The 22,349-nt window shown below is 50.6% G+C and overlaps 2 protein-coding genes across 3 annotated transcripts in view; one reads left to right on the top strand and one right to left on the bottom strand.

Moving 5' to 3' along the window:
• Nucleotides 1-4,644, top strand: part of ZBTB17 (zinc finger and BTB domain containing 17) — a 33,919-nt gene extending 29,275 nt beyond the window's left edge. The window contains 16 exon segments of the mRNA XM_037828422.1: nucleotides 223-363; nucleotides 672-710; nucleotides 713-793; nucleotides 1,337-1,435; nucleotides 1,438-1,542; nucleotides 1,545-1,572; nucleotides 1,672-1,812; nucleotides 1,922-2,007; nucleotides 2,010-2,218; nucleotides 2,607-2,694; nucleotides 2,784-2,900; nucleotides 2,995-3,115; nucleotides 3,331-3,461; nucleotides 3,775-3,984; nucleotides 4,089-4,178; nucleotides 4,258-4,644. Of these exon segments, the coding sequence (XP_037684350.1) occupies nucleotides 223-363; nucleotides 672-710; nucleotides 713-793; nucleotides 1,337-1,435; nucleotides 1,438-1,542; nucleotides 1,545-1,572; nucleotides 1,672-1,812; nucleotides 1,922-2,007; nucleotides 2,010-2,218; nucleotides 2,607-2,694; nucleotides 2,784-2,900; nucleotides 2,995-3,115; nucleotides 3,331-3,461; nucleotides 3,775-3,984; nucleotides 4,089-4,178; nucleotides 4,258-4,541 (1,970 nt within the window). The 3' untranslated portion in view covers nucleotides 4,542-4,644.
• A 1,376-nt stretch (nucleotides 4,645-6,020) lies between these two features.
• SPEN (spen family transcriptional repressor) overlaps nucleotides 6,021-22,349 on the bottom strand; it is an 86,718-nt gene continuing 70,389 nt past the window's right edge. For both annotated transcript variants that reach the window (XM_037828420.1, XM_037828421.1), the window contains 6 exons: nucleotides 21,894-21,994; nucleotides 9,460-17,614; nucleotides 8,605-9,078; nucleotides 8,244-8,438; nucleotides 7,689-7,847; nucleotides 6,021-7,212 (listed from right to left, as the gene is read on the bottom strand). In XM_037828420.1, the coding sequence (XP_037684348.1) occupies nucleotides 7,081-7,212; nucleotides 7,689-7,847; nucleotides 8,244-8,438; nucleotides 8,605-9,078; nucleotides 9,460-17,614; nucleotides 21,894-21,994 (9,216 nt within the window). In that variant the 3' untranslated portion in view covers nucleotides 6,021-7,080. The remainder of the gene's footprint in view (nucleotides 7,213-7,688; nucleotides 7,848-8,243; nucleotides 8,439-8,604; nucleotides 9,079-9,459; nucleotides 17,615-21,893; nucleotides 21,995-22,349) is intronic.

Raw genomic sequence — 22,349 nt, forward strand, 5'->3', positions numbered from 1 at the left:
AGCCCCGTGGGCTCAGGGACTGTGACTGCTGCTGCTCCCAGTGCCCAGCTGAGAACCTGGCAAGGAGTGGGGGCCCTTGGAGTAATTTGTTGAACGAACAGAACAGCAAACCACTTCTGAGATGTGTCCCGGGAAGATCCAGAAGAGTTAGCAACCTCTGGGCCAGCTCCCTTCTGGAGGCAGCACTCAGCGGGAAACGGCAGGTCTGTCCTGTTCCTCTAGGAGGAGACAAGGGAGCCAGGGAGGTGCAGGCAGCGGCCACCACACGGAGCGAGCTGGCACAGGCAGGGAGCTGCGCACCCCTGGGCCCAAGCAGGGAGCCCAAGGAGGAGCGAGGTGGCCAGGCCGAGAGTGCGGCCAGTGGTGAGCGGGGACCCCAAGGCTGCGGGTGCTTGTAGGGAGGAGGGAGCAGGCCAGGGGGGGGCCCGGCCTGGTGGGAGGCTTCCTCAGGGGGTCTGGTGGCAGGGAGGTCGGGTGGCAAAGATCTGCATGTCTTGAGCTCGGTACCCAGAAGGACCATCGTTTGTTTGGGTGTTTTCCAACCAGAGCCAGAGACAACCAGCCTGAGCTTAGATGTGCTGGGCACCCCCCTCCTGGGTACAGCCCCCACCAGGAGCCCCTGAACAGAGGGTCCCAAACCCAGCCTCCTTGGGCTCCCCCTCCCACCCCAGGTGCTGAGCAGACAGAGAAGGCCGATGCTCCCCGGAGCCCCTGCCAGCGGAGCTCAAGCCAGACCCCACCAGCGGTGGCTGCGCGGAAGCCGAGGCTGCCTTGTCAGAGAGCTCGGAGCAAGGTAGACCCTCTGGCGGCCCACCAGGCAGGCCCCCACACACACATCCCCCTCCCCATTTGGACCTTCCACTCCTGCTCCAACCAGGCCCACTCCGAGCCACCCACTCACTTCAGCTTCTGACAGACAGTGTCTTTCCTTGTTCTTGAATTTGGAGTTTAGTTCCTTGGACATTCCTCTGGCATGTTCCCCGTTAGTGCGGACGTGTCGCTGGTGCGGGACCGGGGCTCGCTTCTTCTGCCCTGAGCACCCCTCCAGGGCCTGTTGGCCGATGGTGCCTCCACTGCCGTGCGGCCAGCCTGAGTGCCCCCCACTGCCCAAGCCGACTGCAGCGCCCACACCTGCACTCCTCAGACGCCCCGGTGCTCCCCTGCTGAGCTGGGGACCATTTCTCAGTCAGTCCCACATGTTGCTGGAGGCCCCTGCCAGGAGCCCCTCTGGAGAAGAGGTGGTGCAGAGATGAGAAGGCCAGGCCCACCCCAGGGAGTTGCCAGTTCAGCTTCCCTCCCCGTCCATGGTGGCTCCTGCATGCTCCATTCTCTGTAGAAATGGAGGTGGAGCTGGCGAGGAAAGGAGAAGAGCGAGAGGAGGCTGGCACCGGGCCTGCTGTGGTCAAGGAAGAGGGGCCCCCCCTGGAGAACGGGGACGCCCCGAGGAGAATGAGGAGTCGGCCGGCACGGACTCCGGGCAGGAGCTGGGCATGGAGGCCCGGAGCCTGCGCTCAGGCACCTACGGTGACCGCACTGAGTCCAAGGCTACGGCTCCATCACCCACAATGTGAGGTACGAGGCCCTGGGGGGGCCGGCCCTCCTGCCCAGCCCCGGTGCTGGCCCCCTGCTCCAGCAGCCCCCATGCAGCCCCCACGCCCCCCTTCCCTGCAGGACTGTGGAAGGAGTTCACACACACAGGAACTTCAAGCGGCACATCCGCATCCACACGGGCGAGAAGCCCTTCTCGTGCCGGGAGTGCAGCAAGGCCTTCTCCGACCCCGCCGCGTGCAAGGCCCACGAGAAGACTCACAGGTGGGGGGGCTGCACCTGCCGCTGGGGGCCAGCGACCCTGCCCCCACCCCCCTTGTGTCAGCCTTGTTGGAACCCTTGGCTCCTTCTCTCGCGCCCTCTGACCCTGCAGCCCACTGAAGCCGTACGGCTGCGAGGAGTGTGGCAAGAGCTACCGGCTCATCAGCCTGCTGACCACCAAGAAGCGGCACTCGGGTGAGGGCGCTACCGCTGCGACGACTGTGGCAAGCTCTTCACCACCTCCGGCAACCTCAAGCGGCACCAGCTGGTGCACAGCGGCGAGAAGCCGTACCAGTGCGACTACTGCGGCCGCTCCTTCTCTGACCCCACCTCCAAAATGCGCCACCTGGAGACGCATGACACTGACAAGGAGCACAAGTGCCCGCACTGCGACAAGAAGTTCAACCAGGTCCGCAGGCCCCTCCAGGGGGATCAGGGGAGCCCCCCGGGGTCTAAAGTCCGGACAGGGGAGGGGAGAAGAGGTGGCCCGTGTCCCCCAGGAGCTTCCCATCTAAGAGGGCCAGCGATGCTCCAGGAAAGACAGATTTGCTGGGAAGCAGGCTCACCTGCCCACCTGGAGAGAGGCTTACATACCTGTGGGGAGAGGGGGTGGTGGTGGCTGAGGGGAAGACGACACCCTCCTCAACCGGGATGGAGCACTTGACTCCTGCAGGTGGTTTCAGGAGGGGTTGGAGGCGGGGCAGAAAGAACTTGGGTGCCAGGGTGCCCATGAGGAGAGACAGGGCCTGGGGCCAAGTTCTCTGGGGTGGCCCTTCTGACGGCTTGCCTGGGCACAGGTGGGGAACCTGAAGGCCCACCTGAAGATCCACATTGCAGACGGGCCCCTCAAGTGCCGGGAGTGCGGGAAGCAGTTCACCACCTCAGGTAGGGCCGGCTGCCCCTGCTGCCCCACGCCCCAGCCCCTCCACACCCCACAGTGCGCCATGCCCAGCCCTCCCTCCATCTCACCACAGGGAACCTCAAGAGGCACCTTCGCATCCACAGCGGGGAGAAGCCCTACGTATGCGTCCACTGCCAGCGGCAGTTTGCCGACCCCGGCGCGCTGCAGCGGCACGTCCGCATCCACACGGGTGGGTGAGCAGGCCTGGCAGAGGCGGGGCCCCACGGGTGGGGTGAGGAGGAGGGGGAGGAGATTCCAGCACCTTCTTCTGGCCCTGTCCCCAGGTGAGAAGCCGTGCCAGTGTGTGATGTGCGGCAAGGCCTTCACCCAGGCCAGCTCCCTCATCGCCCACGTGCGCCAGCACACCGGGGAGAAGCCCTATGTCTGCGAGCGCTGCGGCAAGAGGTCCTGCCCCCGCCGCCCCACCCCTGCCTGGGCACGGGAAGGGGCTCAGGAAACAGGCTCAGGGCACGTTTGGGGACAACAAACGGCGGCCCCAGCCCCAGGCTTAGGTCCCAGAGTCCTCTCCAATCTAGACGAGGAGGCAGGAGGCCCCAGCCCACTCCCCAGTCCCGGGCTCAGGCAGTTCCATGCGAGCCCCTCCCTCTGTGGCCTTACAGATTCGTCCAGTCCAGCCAGTTGGCCAATCACATCCGCCACCATGACAACATCCGCCCACACAAGTGCAGCGTGTGCAGCAAGGCCTTCGTGAACGTGGGGGACCTGTCCAAGCACATCATCATCCACACTGGTGAGGGGCCCCCCGTCGGCCTCCCTTCCCAGCCCCTGCTCTCGGGTGAGGAGCGGGTGGGAAGGCCAGCTCCCCGCAGGCCCAGTCTTGGGTGCTGGCACTTGCTGCAGGCGTCCTTGAAGGTAGTTCAAATCCGATGAGGATCCCATTTCCTTGGAGCTTCCAGTAGGAGCGGGGGCCCCTGGAGGCTGCTGAGCACTTCTGCTGGAAAAGACAGGGCTGCTGGGGAAGCTGGAGGCCCGAGGTCCTCTCACCTCCACCTCCAGCCACCCCAACCCCAAAAGGCAGTAGATAGCCGTGCCTTCTCCCCCAGGAGAGAAGCCTTATCTTTGTGACAAGTGCGGTCGTGGCTTCAACCGAGTGGACAACCTGCGCTCCCATGTGAAAACCGTGCACCAGGGCAAGGCCGGCATCAAAATCCTGGAGCCTGAGGAAGGTGGTGAGGTCAGCGTGGTCACAGTTGATGACATGGTCACGCTGGCCACCGAGGCACTGGCAGCCACGGCTGTCACTCAACTCACAGGTGCGGGCTCTGCTGTCAGAGGGTGGTCCCAGGCAGTCTTCCTCTGGGGTGGCAGGGATGGGGCAGGTGCCCCCAGCCTTAGGCCCAGCTGATTCCGCCCACAGTGGTACCAGTGGGGACCCCGGTGACGGCTGATGAGACAGAAGCACTTAAAGCCGAGATCACGAAAGCTGTGAAGCAAGTGCAGGAAGCAGGTAAGGGGCTGAGTGGCGTGTGAAGGCTGGTGGGCCCCAAGCATCCTCCTCCTCCTGACCGAGGCCCCACCTCCCACAGACCCCAACACCCAGATCCTGTACGCCTGTGACTCCTGTGGGGACAAGTTTCTGGATGCCAACAGCCTGGCCCAGCATGTGCGGATCCACACGGCCCAGGCACTAGTTATGTTCCAGGCAGACCCGGACTTCTACCAGCAGTACGGGCCCGGCAGCACATGGCCAGCCGGGCAGGTGCTGCAGGCCGGGGAGCTGATCTTCCGGCCTCGGGACGGGGTCGAGGGCCAGCCCGCTCTGGCGGAGACCCCCCCCACAGCTCCCGAGTGTGCACCGCCTGCCGAGTGAGCCGGTGTCCCTTCTCCTGACTGTTTATTTAAAGATGGATGGCACCCTGGAACTGAGAGGGGTGGCCTCATCCCTAGAGAGAATAAATTTGATTATTTTCTAATGCTGCCTATAGCTCCCTGTGGGGGGTGGGGGGAGCTGGCAGCTGTGGATGATGCCACCTAAGAGCCACCCCAGCCAGCAAAGACCTGCTTCTTGGGAAAGCCAGGCTGTTCCTTCGTCAGAATGGGGCTGGAGCCCCTGGGACCTACCTAGCACCAAGCTGGCCGTTGGGCCCCAAGGTGGGGTATGGGCAGCACATTAGGGAACCAGAGAGAGCGCAGCTCCGCGTGCCCGCCCTCATTCAGCCTCCTCTTGGAGGCTTCTAACCCATTCAACTCGAGGATCTGCCGAGCTCTCCACCCCATGGAGCACAGCTGTAGCCCTGCTTCCTCTCAGCCCAGGGGACTGCCAAGCTGGGAGTAGGAGCCAGGAGGCTCACCAGGACCCAAGCAACCCAAAGAGCCCGGCCACTACTGCCAGTCAGGGTCTATTCAGCCACAGCCATAGGGTGGGCTGAGGAGAGCCAGGCCCACCCAGCAGGCCACTGGCTCAGTGCTGTTGGGCTGGGAAAGCAGGAGGGCTTCTCCACACTCAAGTCACCAAGAACCCTGGCCTGAGGATTAAGGGCAAGCCAGTGTCTCTTCGAGAAACATTTCCTTGCCCTGAATCAATGGAGGCTCTGCCTCCAGGTTGGGGCCCTGCAGGGCCAGGGATGAGCTGCCAGGAGCTTGATGGGCGAGGAGCGGGAGCAGAGCAGTGCTTAAACTAGAGCAGCAGGCAGCAGTCAGTGGAACAGCTCTTTCTGGAGCTTATTTTGATTCCCATCATCAGGGAGCAACTCCCTTTCAGTTTGCCCTCAGCAGCTGAATACCTCACTCAGAGATGATGCCACCTTCTTGCACCAAAAGTAGGTATATTTACAGGCACCCCACTTGAGGCCCCTAACTCTGTGGTTCTCATATTCTGTGCTTCCTTCCCCACCCCCATGCCCACCTTCCTGTCCGGAGGCAGGTGCGGGAGTGACTGAGCCCCAGCGACACCGCTTGGCCAGGTGACGCCCTCTGCTTCCGGGGTGGCCAGCTGTACACCACACTGGGAGGAAGGAAAGGGGCCTAGACACAAGAAACTAAAGTTACCTAGGATGTTCTTTTTGTGTGGGGAGTGGTTTTATTCTGTCAGAATTTAAAGTGCCTTCACCATTACCTCAGGATCTTCAAATGTCACAAATACTTCTACCATAACATTGAAAAATGGTGAAAGTTCTGCATCTGTGATAAAATTCTCTTTTGCACTAGAGGAAATGATCCTTGGGGAGGATTAAATGGCAGAAAGGAAGCAGGTTCCAAATACAGACTACGGGGACAGGTCTCAGAAGGCAGAAGTGGGGTGTGGACAGCTGTTCTCTGCCACTCGAGAGACAATCACATTCACACTTGATGTGTTTTGTATTTTTTAATAAAGTTTGTAATCCAATGGACACAAAACAAAACTGCGCTGAGAAAAACAGTTTCATAAATTAATAAGTGTTAGGAAGTCAGGGGAGAGGTCCAGGTAACGGGAAGAGGGGCTTAGCCAGTCTTTGTACAGGTGCTGTGTGACACGCCCACGTCACGGGGCAGGGCCCGTGCTGTAACGAAGCGCACTTATACAAATGATTGACGATACAAAGTCTGAGTATGAAAATAAGATTTTCTCTGAAAACACATTTTTGGCACAGATTAAAAAAAATGTATGTCGGGGGAATTTGATTTTTTAAGTCAGTATTATATATATTTTTATATATTATATATTTATATATACACACATCCCAAGTTCTGCATATCCCACCAAGAAAGGAAATTAACTATCCTTCTATTCACTCTCTTTTGATTGTAAACTGTACATCCACGTGAATCAGAGATAGTGGTGGAGGAGAATTAAGAAAGGTGACACATCCAAATGAGCAGAGGGAAGGGAAGGGAGGGGACGGGGACAAAAAACCAATGAAATGTTCCTCGACCCCAAGGTTTCAGCAGAAGTTCCCAGTCCTGCATTAGAGTCCACGATGTGTGTTCACAGACACCAAGACATCCAGAGTGTCACAGCCTGTCTTCACTGTGCAAAAGTCCTAGTCACTAATTTAGTGCAAAGGCAGTTCTGTTTTCTTGTTTCTTACAAATAAAAACAAAACAAACAAAAAAATAATTCCACTGCCCTGTTCCTTTTCTCCAAAAAGAGGAGAGAGAAACCCAGCCCCAAGTTGTCTGCGAGCGAGTCCACGGGTGGCGGTCAGTCCTGGGGTGAACAGCATCATGTAAACATACAAGGTAGCAGCACCACTGCCCAGAGAAGGTCTGTCCAGCGGGAGCCGGGCGGGCAGGAGGCGGGAGGCTGGCCGTCTGGCAGTGGAGTCTGTCCTCTTCAGCAGCTTCTACCTCCACTTGGCTGGGTTGTCCTGTGTTGACTTTTTTGCTGCAGAGCCGTGGGAAAATACACCCAGGTGGTGGCCAGTAGTGGCTCACACGGAGGCAATGACGATCATGAGGTGGGGGGAAATGTTGGAGATGCTGGCCAGGAGGTCAGGGGCCAGGCGAGACAGGTGGCTCTCAGAGAACTCACAGGGTGGGAAGATCTGCAGCACATAGGCGGGCTGAAGAAGGGGACAAGAACGAACTGTGGGACCCTCTTCACAGTCACCTACCCCAGTTCCATTCTACCTTGGGATGTTTCCGAGGATGGGGTGGGGCTGAAGAGGCCCAATGAGAGAGCCAGGCTAAGTTCAGTTTCCCAACCAGCAAACTTCTCCATTGTTATGTGTACTAGAACAAACCTAGAAGGTGTCAGAAAACTACTAAAATGAACTCCCTGAGGACCTCTTCTGTATCCCTAAGCTAAAGAAAGCCTTGTACTGTTCTCAGCTGCTCCACTGACTCTCACATCCACTCAGCTGTCCTATCTAAAATGCCATTGTGCCACCTCCTCTGAGCAGCTTTTCTGGGCTATGCTAGTTGGCACTAAAAATCCATGCCACCAGGTTAGTCAGACCGCCACTGGATTCCTCCCAGGCCCACCCTAGACCAGCCCCCTCCTCCCTGCCATGTGCATCGGGAAGGGCAGTAGACTGACCTGATTGGAGCCAGGATTGGGGACATTGATAATTCCTGCCGCCTGCTTGGCCTGCAGGTAGGTGATAAAGGCAGCCTTGAGGGACTCAGTCTGGCTCACAACATCCTCCTGGTCACGGCCACAAGGCAGGGCCAACAGCAGGCAGTAATCTGTCTCCACCTGGGGAAGAGAGGCCAGTTCATCAGGGTCTAGGGGCCTCCTCACCAAGCAGCAGCCCGTGGAGGGAGGCCTGTGCAGCCCGGGGGACTGAGCTCCTAAGTCCTCCAAAAGCCCCACCCTCTGCAACGACTCGAAACTCACCCTTTGTGTTGGACAAAAAAAAAGCCCGAATGGAGATAGAACATGCCCCTCATTGTCACTTCAAGATTACCATTACTTATCTGAACAATCCCAATACAAATTAAAAAAAAAAAAAAAAAAAAAGAATACCATTACTAAGTCCTGTGATGGGCCCAAAAGACGGGGGCAGGTCCACCTATGCCTTTCCTTCTTGGGGTCCCAGTGGCACTGCCAAATGCTGCCATCACAGATGCTGATGGGGGGCCTAGGTCTTACCGTCATCCTTCGGGCAACCCCTTCCAGTTGTGAGGCCTCTAGCCGCATCCTCTGGGCGATCCTCAGGGGGGGGCCCCCTTCAGAGAGGGGGAGGGACCGATGGGCCAGGACGTTGTTGCCAGAGACAAAGTGGAGCTGCACAGCAGCTGTGTCATTCTTGAGGGCCAGCAGACCCTGCCACACGATGGGGTACTTCTGCTCCAAGGGAAACAGACAGCAAGTGAGCTCCAGGCTGGAGAGCTGCGCCATGGTGCAGCTGCGCCAGGCAGCAGCTTACTGGTTTAAGTCAACTGGGGAGTCTTAGGACATTGAACAGCACAAAGCTTGGGGGACAAGGCAGCAAACCTCTGCCCACACTTACCTTCAGAAGCTGAACCATATCCACTGGTCTCTGGGAAGTCAAGTGTGGAGAAGAATCTTGTTTCGGGGTAGGCTGGGCTTCAGTGTGTGGCAGAGCCAGTCCTGGGGGTGTGCTGGGGCCCAAGGTTGTGGGGACGAACAATGGCTGCTTTGCGGCAGCCTGAGCAGGAAGAGGGGCCGGGAGGTCAGGCTTCATGGAGACAGATACCGGGGAGGGGTAGGAAGTCTGGCCTGTTTCCACCTGTGCCCTCTGAACCTGACCATGAGGCTCAGGTGGTCTGTTCACAGGTACAGCTGTGAGGCGAGTCGGCTCTACTCCTGTCTGAGTCCCCTTCGCCTCCTGGGAGACTTGAGGCAGTTTGCTGCTTGGTGGCTGGCTGGGCTGGCTGGGCTGGGTGGGCTGTGTGGACTGGGCGGGCTGGGCAGGCTGTGTGGACTGGGCGGGCTGCACAGGCTCACCTTCGGGTGGAGGGCCCTTGGAGTGCAGGAAGAAAGGACAGACTCAGAGTCTGTTGTGCACAACACCCTGCCCCCAACAAATGACCTGAGGGGTCACCTTCCTGCCCAACCCGCAGGCAGGAACCACCCTCTCTAGCAAGTTCCACAAAGAGCTCCTGACCTCTCTGCAATGTGATCTGATACTTTCATCCTGAAATTCAGAAGTTCCTCTGCGCCTTGCTTTCATCCACCCCCCCCACCCCACCCCCACCCAGGACAAACATTTCAGGGACTACCTGACCAGTTCCCTTGTACACCCCAAACCACCATCCAGACTGAAGACTGATTTGCTGCAAGCCCTCTGAGCCCCTCAAGTGCTTGTCTAACAGATGGGGGTAGACGGACTTGACTTTCTCACCTGGGCAGGAACCTTGGTCCGGGAAGGCAGGCCAACTGAGGAAGCAGCAGGAAACTGAGTGTGTGTGAGCTGAGCCGGGGCATGGTAGGTGCGGATGTCGCCATATCTGTACTCCTGAAACAGCTCCCCGCTGGAGTGCACGATCTGCACTCCGTGGGTCACCACCACAGGTGGGGTCAGAGGCAGCCCCTGGAGTTGGTTGCTGGGGGTGACCGTGAGGATGCGGGCCTCGCCGTGAGGGGCCGCTGCTGCTTTGGCATCTGCTGTTTTGGCAGCTTCTTTCCCTGGTGGCTGAGGGGCCTTGCTGACTGGCGGCACCTTGGCCACCCCGTCTGTTGCCCTGGGCTGCTCGCTGACCGCCGTCACGTGAGGGTGCACCATGATCCTCACATCCCGGGGCACGGTGTAGGGATGCAGCCGGTACTCAGACTGCATGACCAGCACCTCCGACTGCACAGGGGCCGTGGCTCGGGCAACAGGGAGGTGATAATGCACCTCATCCTCAGGAGGGTGCTGGGGGGCCAGGGCAGGCACACCAGCCGCGGCAGGCTGGGGTGTACCTGCACGCTTTGGGGCCCTGACCTCTATCTGCTGGGGCTGCAGGGGAGCCCGCGGAGAGTGAAGTGTCTCTGGCCGGATGCTGTAGGTGATGCTGGGCAGCGTGGGTGTGTTCATTCTTACCTCACCCTGGGACAAGTGACCAAGGGACACAGTCTGGGTAATGCTGTGCGGTGGCATGATGACAGACTGCTCTGGGTGTATGCTCGAGATGAACTGGGGCACAGGAATGCCTGCAGCCAACATGACCGTGGCATTAGTGGAGAGAGCCGTGGACGCAGTGCTGCTGGGGTGACACGCCCTCGGGAACGGGGATGGAGTAGACCCACTCTGTCGAGGAGAATGTGCATCTGGCTTTGTGACGGCCAAGTGGGAGACAGTTCGATCTGCTGGGGTACTGGGCCCCGAGTTTACATGGTTCACTTCTGCAGGCAGTTTGCTGGGCAGAGTAGGAGGGTGATGAGGAGTGAGGGCTGAGCCCAGGTTAGCTGGCTGAAGGACCTTTGTCTCTATTTTGAGAGTGACGGGGTCAGCAAGCTTTTTATTAGTGGTGACTATGCTTGGGGTGAGGACTAGCTGGTTGTGAACCAGCACTGGGGGTGTGTTTATGCCCTGGGTGAGAACCTTCACTGTGCCACCCTGAGTGACCGGGGTGGACACTGAGAGGTGAATGGGCTCAGGCTTCTCCAAGGATGGGCGGTCGGCCTTAACAGATGAAATCACAGGAGATGCATTGTAGGTCTGGGCCGTCAGTACCAGAGTAGAATGCGTTGCCACATTTGTGTAGCCTGAAGGGGCCTGAGGCCCCTTGGGCGGAGGCTGAGAAGGCATGACCGAGTCAGGTTTGACCTGGGATTTGGACACTGACTGTTGAAACTCAATGTCCATGGCACTGGCTGGGGGAATCTGACTGATCTTGGCGCTAATGCGCTGTGGGCCTTCAGTCTTCTGCCCCGAATAGCTCAGGAGCACAACCCCTTCGGACGTGTTCACACGCAGTCCTGCACCAGAACCCGTGTCTGCCGAGCGATCATCAATCACAGACATAGATCCTGGGTGGAACCGGCTGTTTTCATTTGTACCTGACCTCTGCTTGCCTTTGGCCAATGGGGCAATCACTGCCCCTGCCGTGGCAGTCACGCCGCCTGATGCAGCAGTTACTGTGCCTGCTGGGACCGTCACTGAACCTGAGGCGGCATTGACTGCGCCTGTGGCAGCGTTGACCGTGCCCGTGGTGGCGCTGACTGTGCCAGTGGCGGTGTTAACGGTGCCCACAGCGGCGTTCACCGGAGTGGTGAGCACATTCACTGGCCCCGTGAGCACATTCACTGGCCCCTTTAGGACGTTCACGGGGCCGGCAGGAGTGTTCACCAGACCTTTCAGCGTCGTCACCGAGCCCTTCACGGGCCCCTTTAGGGCACTCACTGGGCCTGCCAGGGCGTTGACTGGAACCAGGGAGACATTCACCAGGCCAGTCAGGGCACTCACCAGGCCAGTCAGGGTCTGAGGAGCTGGTTTCGCCAGAGTTATCTTCTGCGAGTTCTCCAAATCAATGCTGACGGGCATCCGACTAATAACAGAAGTAATTTTGGGAGCAATAACTGGAGCTACCTTTTCTTTGTCAGTGGCCACTGGAGCCTCTAAAGCCTGTGTGTCAGAGGTGTTTGTAAGTGGAGCTGCTTGTTTTTCTTCCAGAAGAGGCTTTTTAGATTCAACTGGAGGGGGTGGTGCCTCATGCAGGAAAGGGGCAGCACTGACAGGCTCTGCAATGGCAGTAGTGACACTCGTGGAAGCAATGCCAGTAGCAGACACGTATTTGGGGTCCATGAGGATCTTCCTCAGTGTACTGGAGCTGGTGTCAATATCGGAGGCTTTTGTGTCTGGTGGGAGAGCTGGAGATGGGGTGGACTGAGCCCGTGGCTCCTCCTGCCTTGTTATCCACTCTGTCACTTTTGTAGGACTCTGTTGTGGGATCCCCCCAGAGGCAACAGGAGTTGGGTGTTTTGTTGCAGCTACAGAAGGAATTGTGGGTGTGGGTATGCTTGAATCACTGGGTGGGGTTACTGGATCACTTTCAATAATTGAATGCACCTTGAATCTGGCTTGATGGTCATCATCTACTGGGACTGGTTGTGAAGTAGGGGGAGGGTCTGGAAGCACTGACACTTTGGTTGGAGTCTTTTCTTCAACACTGCTTTCTTGGGACAAATTCTCGACCGATAGAGGCCTGCCTGGGTCAGAAGTGCAGGACTCAGGAGGAGTGGAGTGGGGCTCTGCACTCGGCTTTTCTTCTTGTGGAGTTTCTGGGGGTTGTTCTGCTGTTCCCTCATTTGCAGCAGGACTCTTACTTTGAGCTTGGTCAGGTTCAGAGGCATGGGACTCTGCAGCACCCCCCGTTTTCTTGTTTGAATTCCGTTTGCGGCGTGATCGAGTTGTTTTCTGGCGCCCCTTGTCCTTCCGAACAACTTCTGCTTCTTTTGACCCTTTGGTTTCCTGCACTGAATGGGAGGATTCACTACTGTTCCCTTTGACCTCCTTGGGGTCTGCTGGGCCTGCTGAGGGACCAGAGGCACTGGCTGGTGGCCTGGAAGATTCTGTAGCAGTCTCCGTCTGCAAGATGCCAGACAAGGCCTCATCAGTCTCCGGCTCCATTCCTTCTTCAGGAGGCTGCAACACTTGAGAATGGGCCTGTAGATCTGTTTGAGATTCTTCTGGGTAGGTTGGAGGTGCCGTGAAGTTTTCTGGCTCTGCAGAAATGTCATTAATGATGGAGCCAATGGCCGCAGCAAGTTCTGTTTCACTTGCCTGATGTGCAGGCTTCTGCCGGTCCTCTGTGGAGAGGCCCTCTCGTGCCTCCGTGGTTGCTGCCTTATAAGCCGAGGAGGCTGAGGTTTCCGTGAGCTTTGCAATGTTCTCCACGGCCTGCTCCAGCTCCATCTGCTTGGCTAACTGAGTTGCTTCTGGGGACGGCTTAGAGTCAGACACGTCTTCCTTCTCTGGTTCCTTTTCTGGATCAACAGGATCAAGTGCATCACTTTTCCCCTGGGATGATAAATGACTCTCTTTTTGGGAACTCTCGCTTTTCTCAGGGGAGACCGCCACAACCCCAGCTTCCCTCTCCACTGCTGGCCCTGCAGCCGCAATGACATTACCATCCACAGTTTTCAGGTTTGCCGACTTGTCCACTGCTGACCTAGAGCTCCGAGATCTTCCTCTCTTTGATTTGGAGTTTTTTTCAGGGGCTGTTTTTCTCTCCACCACTTCAACAGGGGGAGTTTCAGGTGGATTTCTGTCTGCACTGAGTTCTTTTCTATCACGTTTCTGCTCACTTCCTCCTCCTTCTTTATCAGGTTTGGATTTTGTGTTACCTTCTTTCAAGTTTATTTGGGAACCCGTCTCAGTGGTAGCCTCAGGACGTTCAGCCACAGCATCAACTTTTGCTTCATTTCTTCCCTTTTTCCCTTGGGGACCACTAGTAGCTGCTGACTTCTGAGATCGAGGGGATCGCCATCCCTCAGCTGCCTTGAGTGTTTCAACTGGTTCTTTGGCCTCAGTCTCATCATCTTCATCAGCTCGACGGCGTGTTTTTGGAGGCCTTCCCCTCCTAGGGGTAGTAGGAATTGCCGCAGCTTCCTGAAGCTCTCGCTCCAATCTCTTCCTGGTCAGTCTGGGCTGCTCTATGGGCTCTTTTACTGGAGAGCGGTTTTCGTGGTCACTCATGGTTGCATAAACACTCCTTACGTTTCGGCGCCTTGTTCGGCTGAGGGGCAAACTTGGTTCAGGGTGTTCAAGGTCCCCAGCAGAGGTTTTAGAAGCAGCCCTTGTAATTTTCTCTGCCTCCATCTTCAATTCTAAAAGTTTCTGTGCTTCTCCCCGAGGAGAATTAGACCGCTTCAGTTTTTCCCGGTCTATTCTCTCACTCTTCCTTGTGACAGGTTTCTCCACAATAGTTGCTGCAGCTGCCTGAACTGGGGTCTTGGAACGTTTACTTTTGTTTGTTTTTTTATCTTTTACAGCAACTGGAGGATCAACATCTAAGTCTTCAGAAGCTTGAGGTTGAACCTCAGGAACTACTTCAGCCTTCTGATTTGCATCAGGCTCAACATTAGCAGCTGAGTCTGGCTTTTCTGCTTTGGGCTCATTAGTTTCCTCGGACTTCTGAGTTGCTTTTGAAGGTGGCAGGATACTGTTGGGTTCTGGATCTGCACTGATCTCTACCTGAGGAAATGAGGCCCCAGGTGTTGGAGGCTTGGCATCCACAGAAGGCAGGACGTCAACAGGTGAGCTCTCTTCAACAACTAAAGGAGTTGCAGCAGCATCTTTATTGGTGTCTACTCCTAGGGGCAAGTCTACTTGTTCAGGTTGTTCCACAGGCAGAGAAGCCAGTTCAGACACAGGTTTTGCTTCTGCTGAGACCAATGTGGGCTCCACAGCCCTCTCTTCTGTTACTGGAGACACCTCTACTGTTTTTTCATTAACTGTCTTCTCTAGTGATGATGGTGCTGATTCTGGAGTTACAACTGTGACACTGGGGGGCCCAACTGAAGAAGTTTTCAGTTCTGACCCCTTATTCTCAGAAGCAGATTCTGGGGTCTTGGGTTGATTCTCTGTATCTTCCCGTTTCTCAGCCTCTTTGGGTTTTTGGTCTTTTTCTTTTTCTTTCTGTTGCATCCGTGTTAGCTCCATAAATCTGCTGTGGAATAGAACTACTGGCTCTTGAACTGAATCAGCTGTGCTGTTTACACCATCAGATATCTGTCTCCCATATAACCTACCAGAAATGAAGTCAGAGTCTTCATCTTTCCTCTCTAGATGTTGCAATCGCTTGGAATCTTGTTCAAAGATAGAGCTGTGTAAAAAACGAGAGGCAAATAATTCTTGCCTCTCCTGTTCTTCTTCTTTATTATCATCTTTTTTATCATCCATTTTTCCTTCTGAATCAGTCCTAATTTTCTTCTTTTTTAAGTACCAGGATGGAATAGGTCTTGGAGCAGAGTCAACCTTTTCTTTATCTTTGTTGTTTCGAAAATTAGCAAATCGGGAGTCCCAATCGAGAAAAGACCAATTTTCCTCTCGAGATGAAGACAGGGATTTAGCTCTTTCAAGCAAAGCCTTAGTGTCTGGTGTGATTGTCTTATCCAATGCAAAAGAATAAAATTTGTTCCTTTCTAAAGAACCAGAGAGTCTTTCATCTCGTTCACGTAATTTGTCTTCTCGGTCCCTCAATAAAAAAGACAATCGGGAACTTTCATACAATACAGAGGCTCTGGGTGAATGTGATTTGTGTTCACCATCTTCATCAGAATCAGAAGGAACCTCACCAGGTTCCAAGTCTCGTACAGACCTCTTTCGAAGACTGTCTCTCTTAATTATGCTGTTTGGGAAACTCACATCAAATCTGCTGGCATCCTGTTTCATTTGAGGGTCCCAACGATTTAGTTCACCTTCAGAATTCAAGACAGAGAGCTTTATTTTGGCCATGTCGGCCATCTGTTCTCTCCTGCTAGAATCATAAGGATTAAATTTTAAGGACTCTTCCCTGACTGATACATTAGAATAGGGGAGACCTTTATCATCTCCTTTAGGAGACCCTTTTACTGACATTAGCTTAGGGGAACCAATGGGGTCATCATCTTCATGGAAGGAACCATGTCGGATGCTGGGAGAACACCCAGTCCTTTCAGAATCTTCACTGATTTGGCGTGAACTTCTGTAATTCCTCTCTCTCTTGGTGCTGATATCAAAATCAAGGTGGTCCATCCTTTTCTTTTTGCTGGGAGGAGAGTCATCAGTGACATCCTGAGGGGGTTTGCCCACCTCATGAACAAGGCTACGCCTTTCATATTCATCTACATCTTTCTTAGGACTGCCAAACTTCTCGGACTTGGCTATTTCCATCTCCATCTGCTGCTTTCTACGACTCTGTTCCATTTGTTTTCGGTAACTCTGCGTGTGATCAATATCAATGCCAATTTTTTCTTCAGTGTTTACTGAATATGATTTCTCTTGGCCTGATTTATATTCAGGTGTTTCATCACGAAGGTTGCAATAGTTTTTCCTAATATCCTCACTCTCTGGTCCTTGATCATCTAGTAGTTGCAGCTGTTTCAGCTGTGGTTTTGAGGGAGTGGGTTTTTTTGATTGGATTTCTTGATTTTCCACAGATTGACCTACTGTTTCTCCTAGCCTTGCTTGGAGGTCTGTGTTCGGCCTTAAGCCAGCCCCAAGAGAAATACTGGCTAGCTCCTGACAGTCTTTGGAGCTGGGAACAGTAGGATTAAGTCTATCCAGTTTGATTTTTTTGGATTCTCTTTTAAGAACTTCTTTCCTTGCAGGCTTTCTTTCTATCTCTCCTTCCCTCGGCAGAATGGCTTCTCTAGATGATATATCAGGCTGCTTTTTTAAAAACACCCGAGCATCCTCCATCTCTGGACTGCTTTTCTTGACTTCTGATTTCTGCCTTTCTGCTTTCAAATTTGGATCTGCAAACCGCCTTTTCCTAGCTTCCAGCTTCTCCAGATCCACAGTATTTATCCCATCAATGGTCGGGTCTGGTTTTAGGTGTTTCCTGGGCTTAAGCCTGCTTTCCTTATCTACTACTTCAATGTGACTTGAAAGTCCCTTTTCCTTTGCCACTTTTGTTCTAACAGATTCCAGTTTAGACAGGTCAGGCTTTGCAGGCTCAGTTTGAGAGGCCTGAAGTTTCTGATCTACAGGAGATTTTACAGTGTCATTATCAAGTTTAACTTTTGGCTTTTCCAAAGCCGCATGTTCAATCACTTTTCCCTCTTTTTCTTTCACTCGAGTCAAAACCACACAAGGCATGAGATCTAGGCGGTTTTTTGCAAGTCCCTCTTTGTCAGCTTTCTCTCTGCTCAGTTTATTAGAACTCCTTAATTTTTCAGGGCTCTGTTCTCTCTCATTTTCTTGGTCTGTTTCTGAAGACTGAGAACTAGGAGAATGAACTTTTCCTTTTCGTTTCTGCTTGTCAATTTTGTCCTTTTCCACTTTTTCCTTCCTTATTAAGCGTCTCTCTCTCTCCCCTCTCTCAGGATCAAAAGTTCGGTCTTTTTCTGTCTTTTCGTTTTTTGTATAGCGATCCAGGCGAGATTTGTCAAGCTTATCATATCTTGGTGGGGAAAGTGAGCTACAGCTTCCACTGCGGTCTGAGGATCGGCTATAAACCCTCCTCTCGGAATCACTTGGTAATCTCTCTGACTGTGAGGGGGATGTTCCAGGACTCGGTGGACGCCGCAAGTGAACTGGACTCTGACTTCGTTCAATTGGCCTCCTCTCATGATCTCTGTCCCGGTCAGGCTCAAATCTTTCTCGTTCTCTCTCTCGTTCTCTTTGCCTGTAACTGTATTCCCGGATATCTTGTTCATAAGGATCATTCCTGTAATCTCTGTATTCCCGAGGATCTTCATAATATCGTGATTCATAGTAATCTCCTTGGTAAGTTTCCCATTCTGAATAAAATTCTCTCCCTCGAGCTGGATAGTCTCGTCTGGAATCCTCCGGATATGTGCCTGGAGTACGAACATTTTCATAATAGGTACGGTCTTGGTTATAGTCATACGATCCCCTTCGTTCCTCTCTGCCAATTAAAAAAAAAAAAATGTATTATTTCATTTTGTTGCCACTTATGTATTAAATCATATACATGAAATTGGAAAGCCCTGCTTCTAAAACTCTTTACCATTATTTAGACCCATGCTTTCTCAAATGGCAGCCGCTAGCCACGTGTGGGTACTGAGCATTTGAAAAGTGGACAGTCTAAAGTGGGATGTGCTGTTAAGTGTAAACTATATACCAGATTTCAAAGGCTTAGTTTGAAGGAAAAAAAAAAGCATATCTCAGTAACTTATTTACATTGATTATCTGCTGAAATGATACATATACTGAGAAATGAATAAAACTACGTACTTCTAATTTTTTTAATGTGGCTACTTGAAAATTTTAAGCCGCATATGTAACTTGCATTATGTTTCTATTGGAGACAGTGCTGGTTTAGCCCTTTTTAAAATTCTTTTGGTAATTGGGTGGTATGTAGTGACTTATAACAGATACTAGTATTAAATGGAGCATGACATGCCCACATTTCTAAGTCTTTTGAAATTATTTTTCTGCAAAAAAATATTCTTACCACAGTTCAGGAAAAAAATGCACTGTCTGGGAAAAATAGTTAACTTAATTAAAACCTTGCCACTGTCTCTATGACCTGAATGATACTGATTAACATCTCTTTGTCAATTCACAATTAAAAAAAAAAAACTTTGGGTATTAGTTACTCTCTCTGATCTGAGCTGCCTTCTCACTTGTAAAATGATGATGATACCTTCTCCTCATAGGGCTCTAAAGGAGATGTCCTAGCCTAAAGGTAGGTATAACCTGGCTGTCAGTAAATGTTGCCACCTTTCCCCAACTGCCAACTAGCAAATCAGGAATGATACAAGCATCAAAAGGAGGAGTCCTCAATGTATAAAGGAATTCACTGTGGGTTTTCTCACAATGACCTGTCACAGTGCATTCAAAATAAGATTAAATTTACACACAAACACAGTATACTATATAAAAGGAAATAAATCTGTAGCAGAGGCCAATTCTTTCACTCTAGTTTACTCTCAAACAGTTGTGTTATCTCAAGCAGGTATGGCTTGCTCATTCTAAACAGTATTGCCATTAGTGGCTCACTAAAACACACCAAAACTAGAACGTAAGCCTGTTCATAAAGCACAGGTTTTGTCTTCTTGGCAACCATTTCTCCAGCTCTTATAACAGTGTGCTTGGTTCACAGCAGGTGTTCAAATATTTGTTGAGAGAATGAACTTTGGAAAAAATCTGTCAATACCTGCTATCGGATGATGTCCTAACCCCTTTTAAAACCAAATGAAACATCTAGACTTAACACTCAAAAACAGAAGCATCAATAGTTGGTAGTATAATTAGTATAATACTGTTACATCAATGGTAACAAAGGTATACTAATTCAAAATGTTAGTAATAGGGAAAATTGTGTGTGTGAAAGAGAGGGGTTATATAGGAACTCTATACTTTTTGCATGGTTTTTCTATAAACTTACAACTGCTCTAATTAAAAAAAAAAAAGGAAGCATCAACAACATATTATTATATGCATTTACACTGAACTCTAGCCAAAGAGAATAGTTTATGATATAGCTATGATATCTGGTTTAACGTGGTTCAAAGATGATCCTTTTGCAATTCGAAAGGAGAATCTCTGCCTAAACACTGGCAAGCCATCTTGCAAATAAATATTATTGGGCAAAGAATTAGGCTAATTTAACTCATTACCACCATAAATATAAACTCCAAGGACATACCACTTTCATATATAAAGGTGAGTGCACTATATGCTTTCTAATGTTATAAAGTGAATACAACACCCAGAATGGTCACTAGTTGACTGCCCACATCAATAGGAGGCTTGAAGTCATATTTTAAGAACACAGTATCAAGATATTTTAAAAATTAAGCAAACTAAAACTATATCCAAAAGTATGAAAAAGTTGTAGAAGTCAGAAGTACATGTGTAACAGAACTAGAGCACTGTTCAGGTTAATAATTATTTTGCAAATATTTTGCTGGGCCCTAGGACTACAAAAAGAAATAAAGAGTTTCTGCCCTCAAGGAACAACAACTGAAGAAGAGATAACACAACTGAGTCTTTGCACCATGCACAAAGGGCTATGGCAGAGTCCCCATGGGACTGCAGAAGGGCAGGTTTTGAGATAATTGTTTCATGACTGCACAACACCCAAACTACCCTAAGCAGGTAGGATATTCATCTATATTGTCATGTAACCCTCTAAATTCATCTTGAGGAATAGTTAGAGTGTAAGTTTCAATGCACTAGCAGGGAGGAGCCCTGGGTTTATCCCAGGCCAACCTTCATAGCCTGTGACCTGATTAGCAAAGTCACTAAGCCATCTGATCTTCAGTTCCCTTCTTAAGTAAAACGCAACAATAGTCATGCCCCTACCTCCCTGACATAATATTTGAAGTATCAAATGCAATGCTACCACTTTGTGAACTGCAAAAACCCTGTGTTAATAGGAGTTATTTTTGTATTACTGAACTGAACTATCCTAGAGGAAAAGCCTTTTTCATTCATGCTTCAACTATTCTGTGGGATGACTTCCTTCCACTCTATTTCCTCCAGTCAAGAGTCTCAAATTCTACTGCAATGAATGCACTCCAAAGGCACCGCCACATGAAACCAAATGGGGCAAAACTGGGCCACAGTGATGCCCAAGTCTCACACCCTCCCCCTTCCTACTTTAGAAGTCAAACTCCACTCTACAGAAATAAATAACCAAGGTAAGACACAAAGAACAAAGATCACTAAAATGAGTGAATTTAAGTGGTAATGTACTAAAATTAACACCCACACAGCATTATCCAACCCTTCCGTGACATTGCTCTTTTAAAAATATTTAATCTGCACATGGGATTTTAATGGATTTTTTATATTAGTGCAGCTAGGCCTCCAACACACTTTCCACTCACTTGTGGATAAGAATTCCTGCAAGCATTTAATGTACTTAATCTTCAGTATCAACACTGATTTCCAACTACTACTCGGGTTGCCAGGATTGAGAAAGTTTTTCCTCTCCCTACAGACACATACCTTCTCTCTTGCATGTGCGTATACACATGCACGTACACACCATACACCTGAGAAAGAATTGCTTTCTCATCGAGATTGACTTTTTAACTGGAAGACCATTTTTGTTTTGTTTTTAATTAGAGTAGTTGTAGGTTTACAGAAAAATCATGCAGAAAGTCCTCCCTCCTCCCCCCAGTTTTACCTATTACTAACATTTTGTATTAGTGTGCCACCTTTGTTAGAACTTATGAAGCATTGTTTTTATTATAAGACTGTTGGTGTTTGATATTCTGGAATCTGGATTATGACCCACTAGTGAGAAACCCATCAAAACCTTACAAGTTTGAGCTTTTAAGAATTTGGCTGTGGCGGACATTTTTTCATTTTAAAAGCTCCAAGTATTCAATGACCACTAAACAATATTCCACTAGGAAATGTCTCAAAGAGATATGTATTTTCTATGACTTAAATAAAAGTGAACTGGCAAGGAGAGAAGACAGTAGGAAGGAAATGCACCCAACAGGTTTCTGGTAGCAGGATCAGAGTGTGGCTCATCCTTATCACAGAGCCCTTGTCATACCTTAAGTGTCTAAAGGTGTTTCTCACACAAAGCCTTTTGTCTAACACACACGTACAGGGGAAGAGATCTAGTGGTAACATTCCAGGATTTGACCGCAGAGGCATGCCTGGACAAACAGCTTTATCAAATGGACAATAGTTTCCAAAGTCAAAAGTGATCAATTATTGGACAAACTGGCGACATTATGTAATGATGTTTTAACATATTAGCTTAAAAAGTAATCAATCATCAGTTTGGGGACTGTTTTAAGCTAAAGGAAATAGCCTGATTTTCACTGTGTGACCTTACATGATTCTGAACTGTTATATATTTCCTACATGTAGCAGAAAAAATATCAAATATTACATTATCACGACTGAAAATATTAACAAGGGGAAATAAGATTTATTTTCCACATTGCTGAAGTTCCCAAGTTATGCATGTAAAGTGATTCATAAATTACTTGATTAAGAGATTCAAATTGAAGAGAAAGTTCTTTATAATCTTCAGAAAGTTTTTTTTTTTTAAGTCAAATATAAGAGCACATGAACGGCATGGTGAAAACCTAGAAGCTGTCATTATTAAATATGCAGAATATTTAAAAGTTTATAAAGTACTTTAATCCCACCTAAATATGTATTAGAAATTTGAAAATTCAAGCTACACAGGTAGGTTTAGATCACATTACCTTCTTTCTGCTAACATTTCATAAAAATCTCTGATATCCTGACCAGATTTCTCCATGCAGTGATAAAAAGCCAGCTGACTTTCCCGATTTGCAAAATCCACCTTGAAAAAAAGAAAAGCAGGTGTTCAATGCAAGTTTCAGATTTTCATTATGGAGAGTGTTATCAAACTTGCAAGTTCTTCCCAACATAGCCCTTCTGGATAAATTTCAGGAACGCATAAGCTATCTCAATTTAGTAAAACAGTCCTAACTGAAACTGTATTTTGTTAACCTAAAATTTTTCTCAAGTTCCACACGAATCTTGACAAAGAATTGTAATTTAGAGTTCCAGAACCTAATCCTGAAGGAGTGGAAAAAGTAAAATGGAACACAACAATACTTATCAGTATTCTAGGCTGTCAATTAAATAATCAAATCAACTAAATCCAGCAATCCCAGTCATGCATAAATTTGCTG

The sequence above is a fragment of the Choloepus didactylus genome, chromosome 2 (genome assembly GCF_015220235.1).
Source record: "Choloepus didactylus isolate mChoDid1 chromosome 2, mChoDid1.pri, whole genome shotgun sequence".
Lineage (NCBI taxonomy): Eukaryota > Metazoa > Chordata > Mammalia > Pilosa > Megalonychidae > Choloepus > Choloepus didactylus.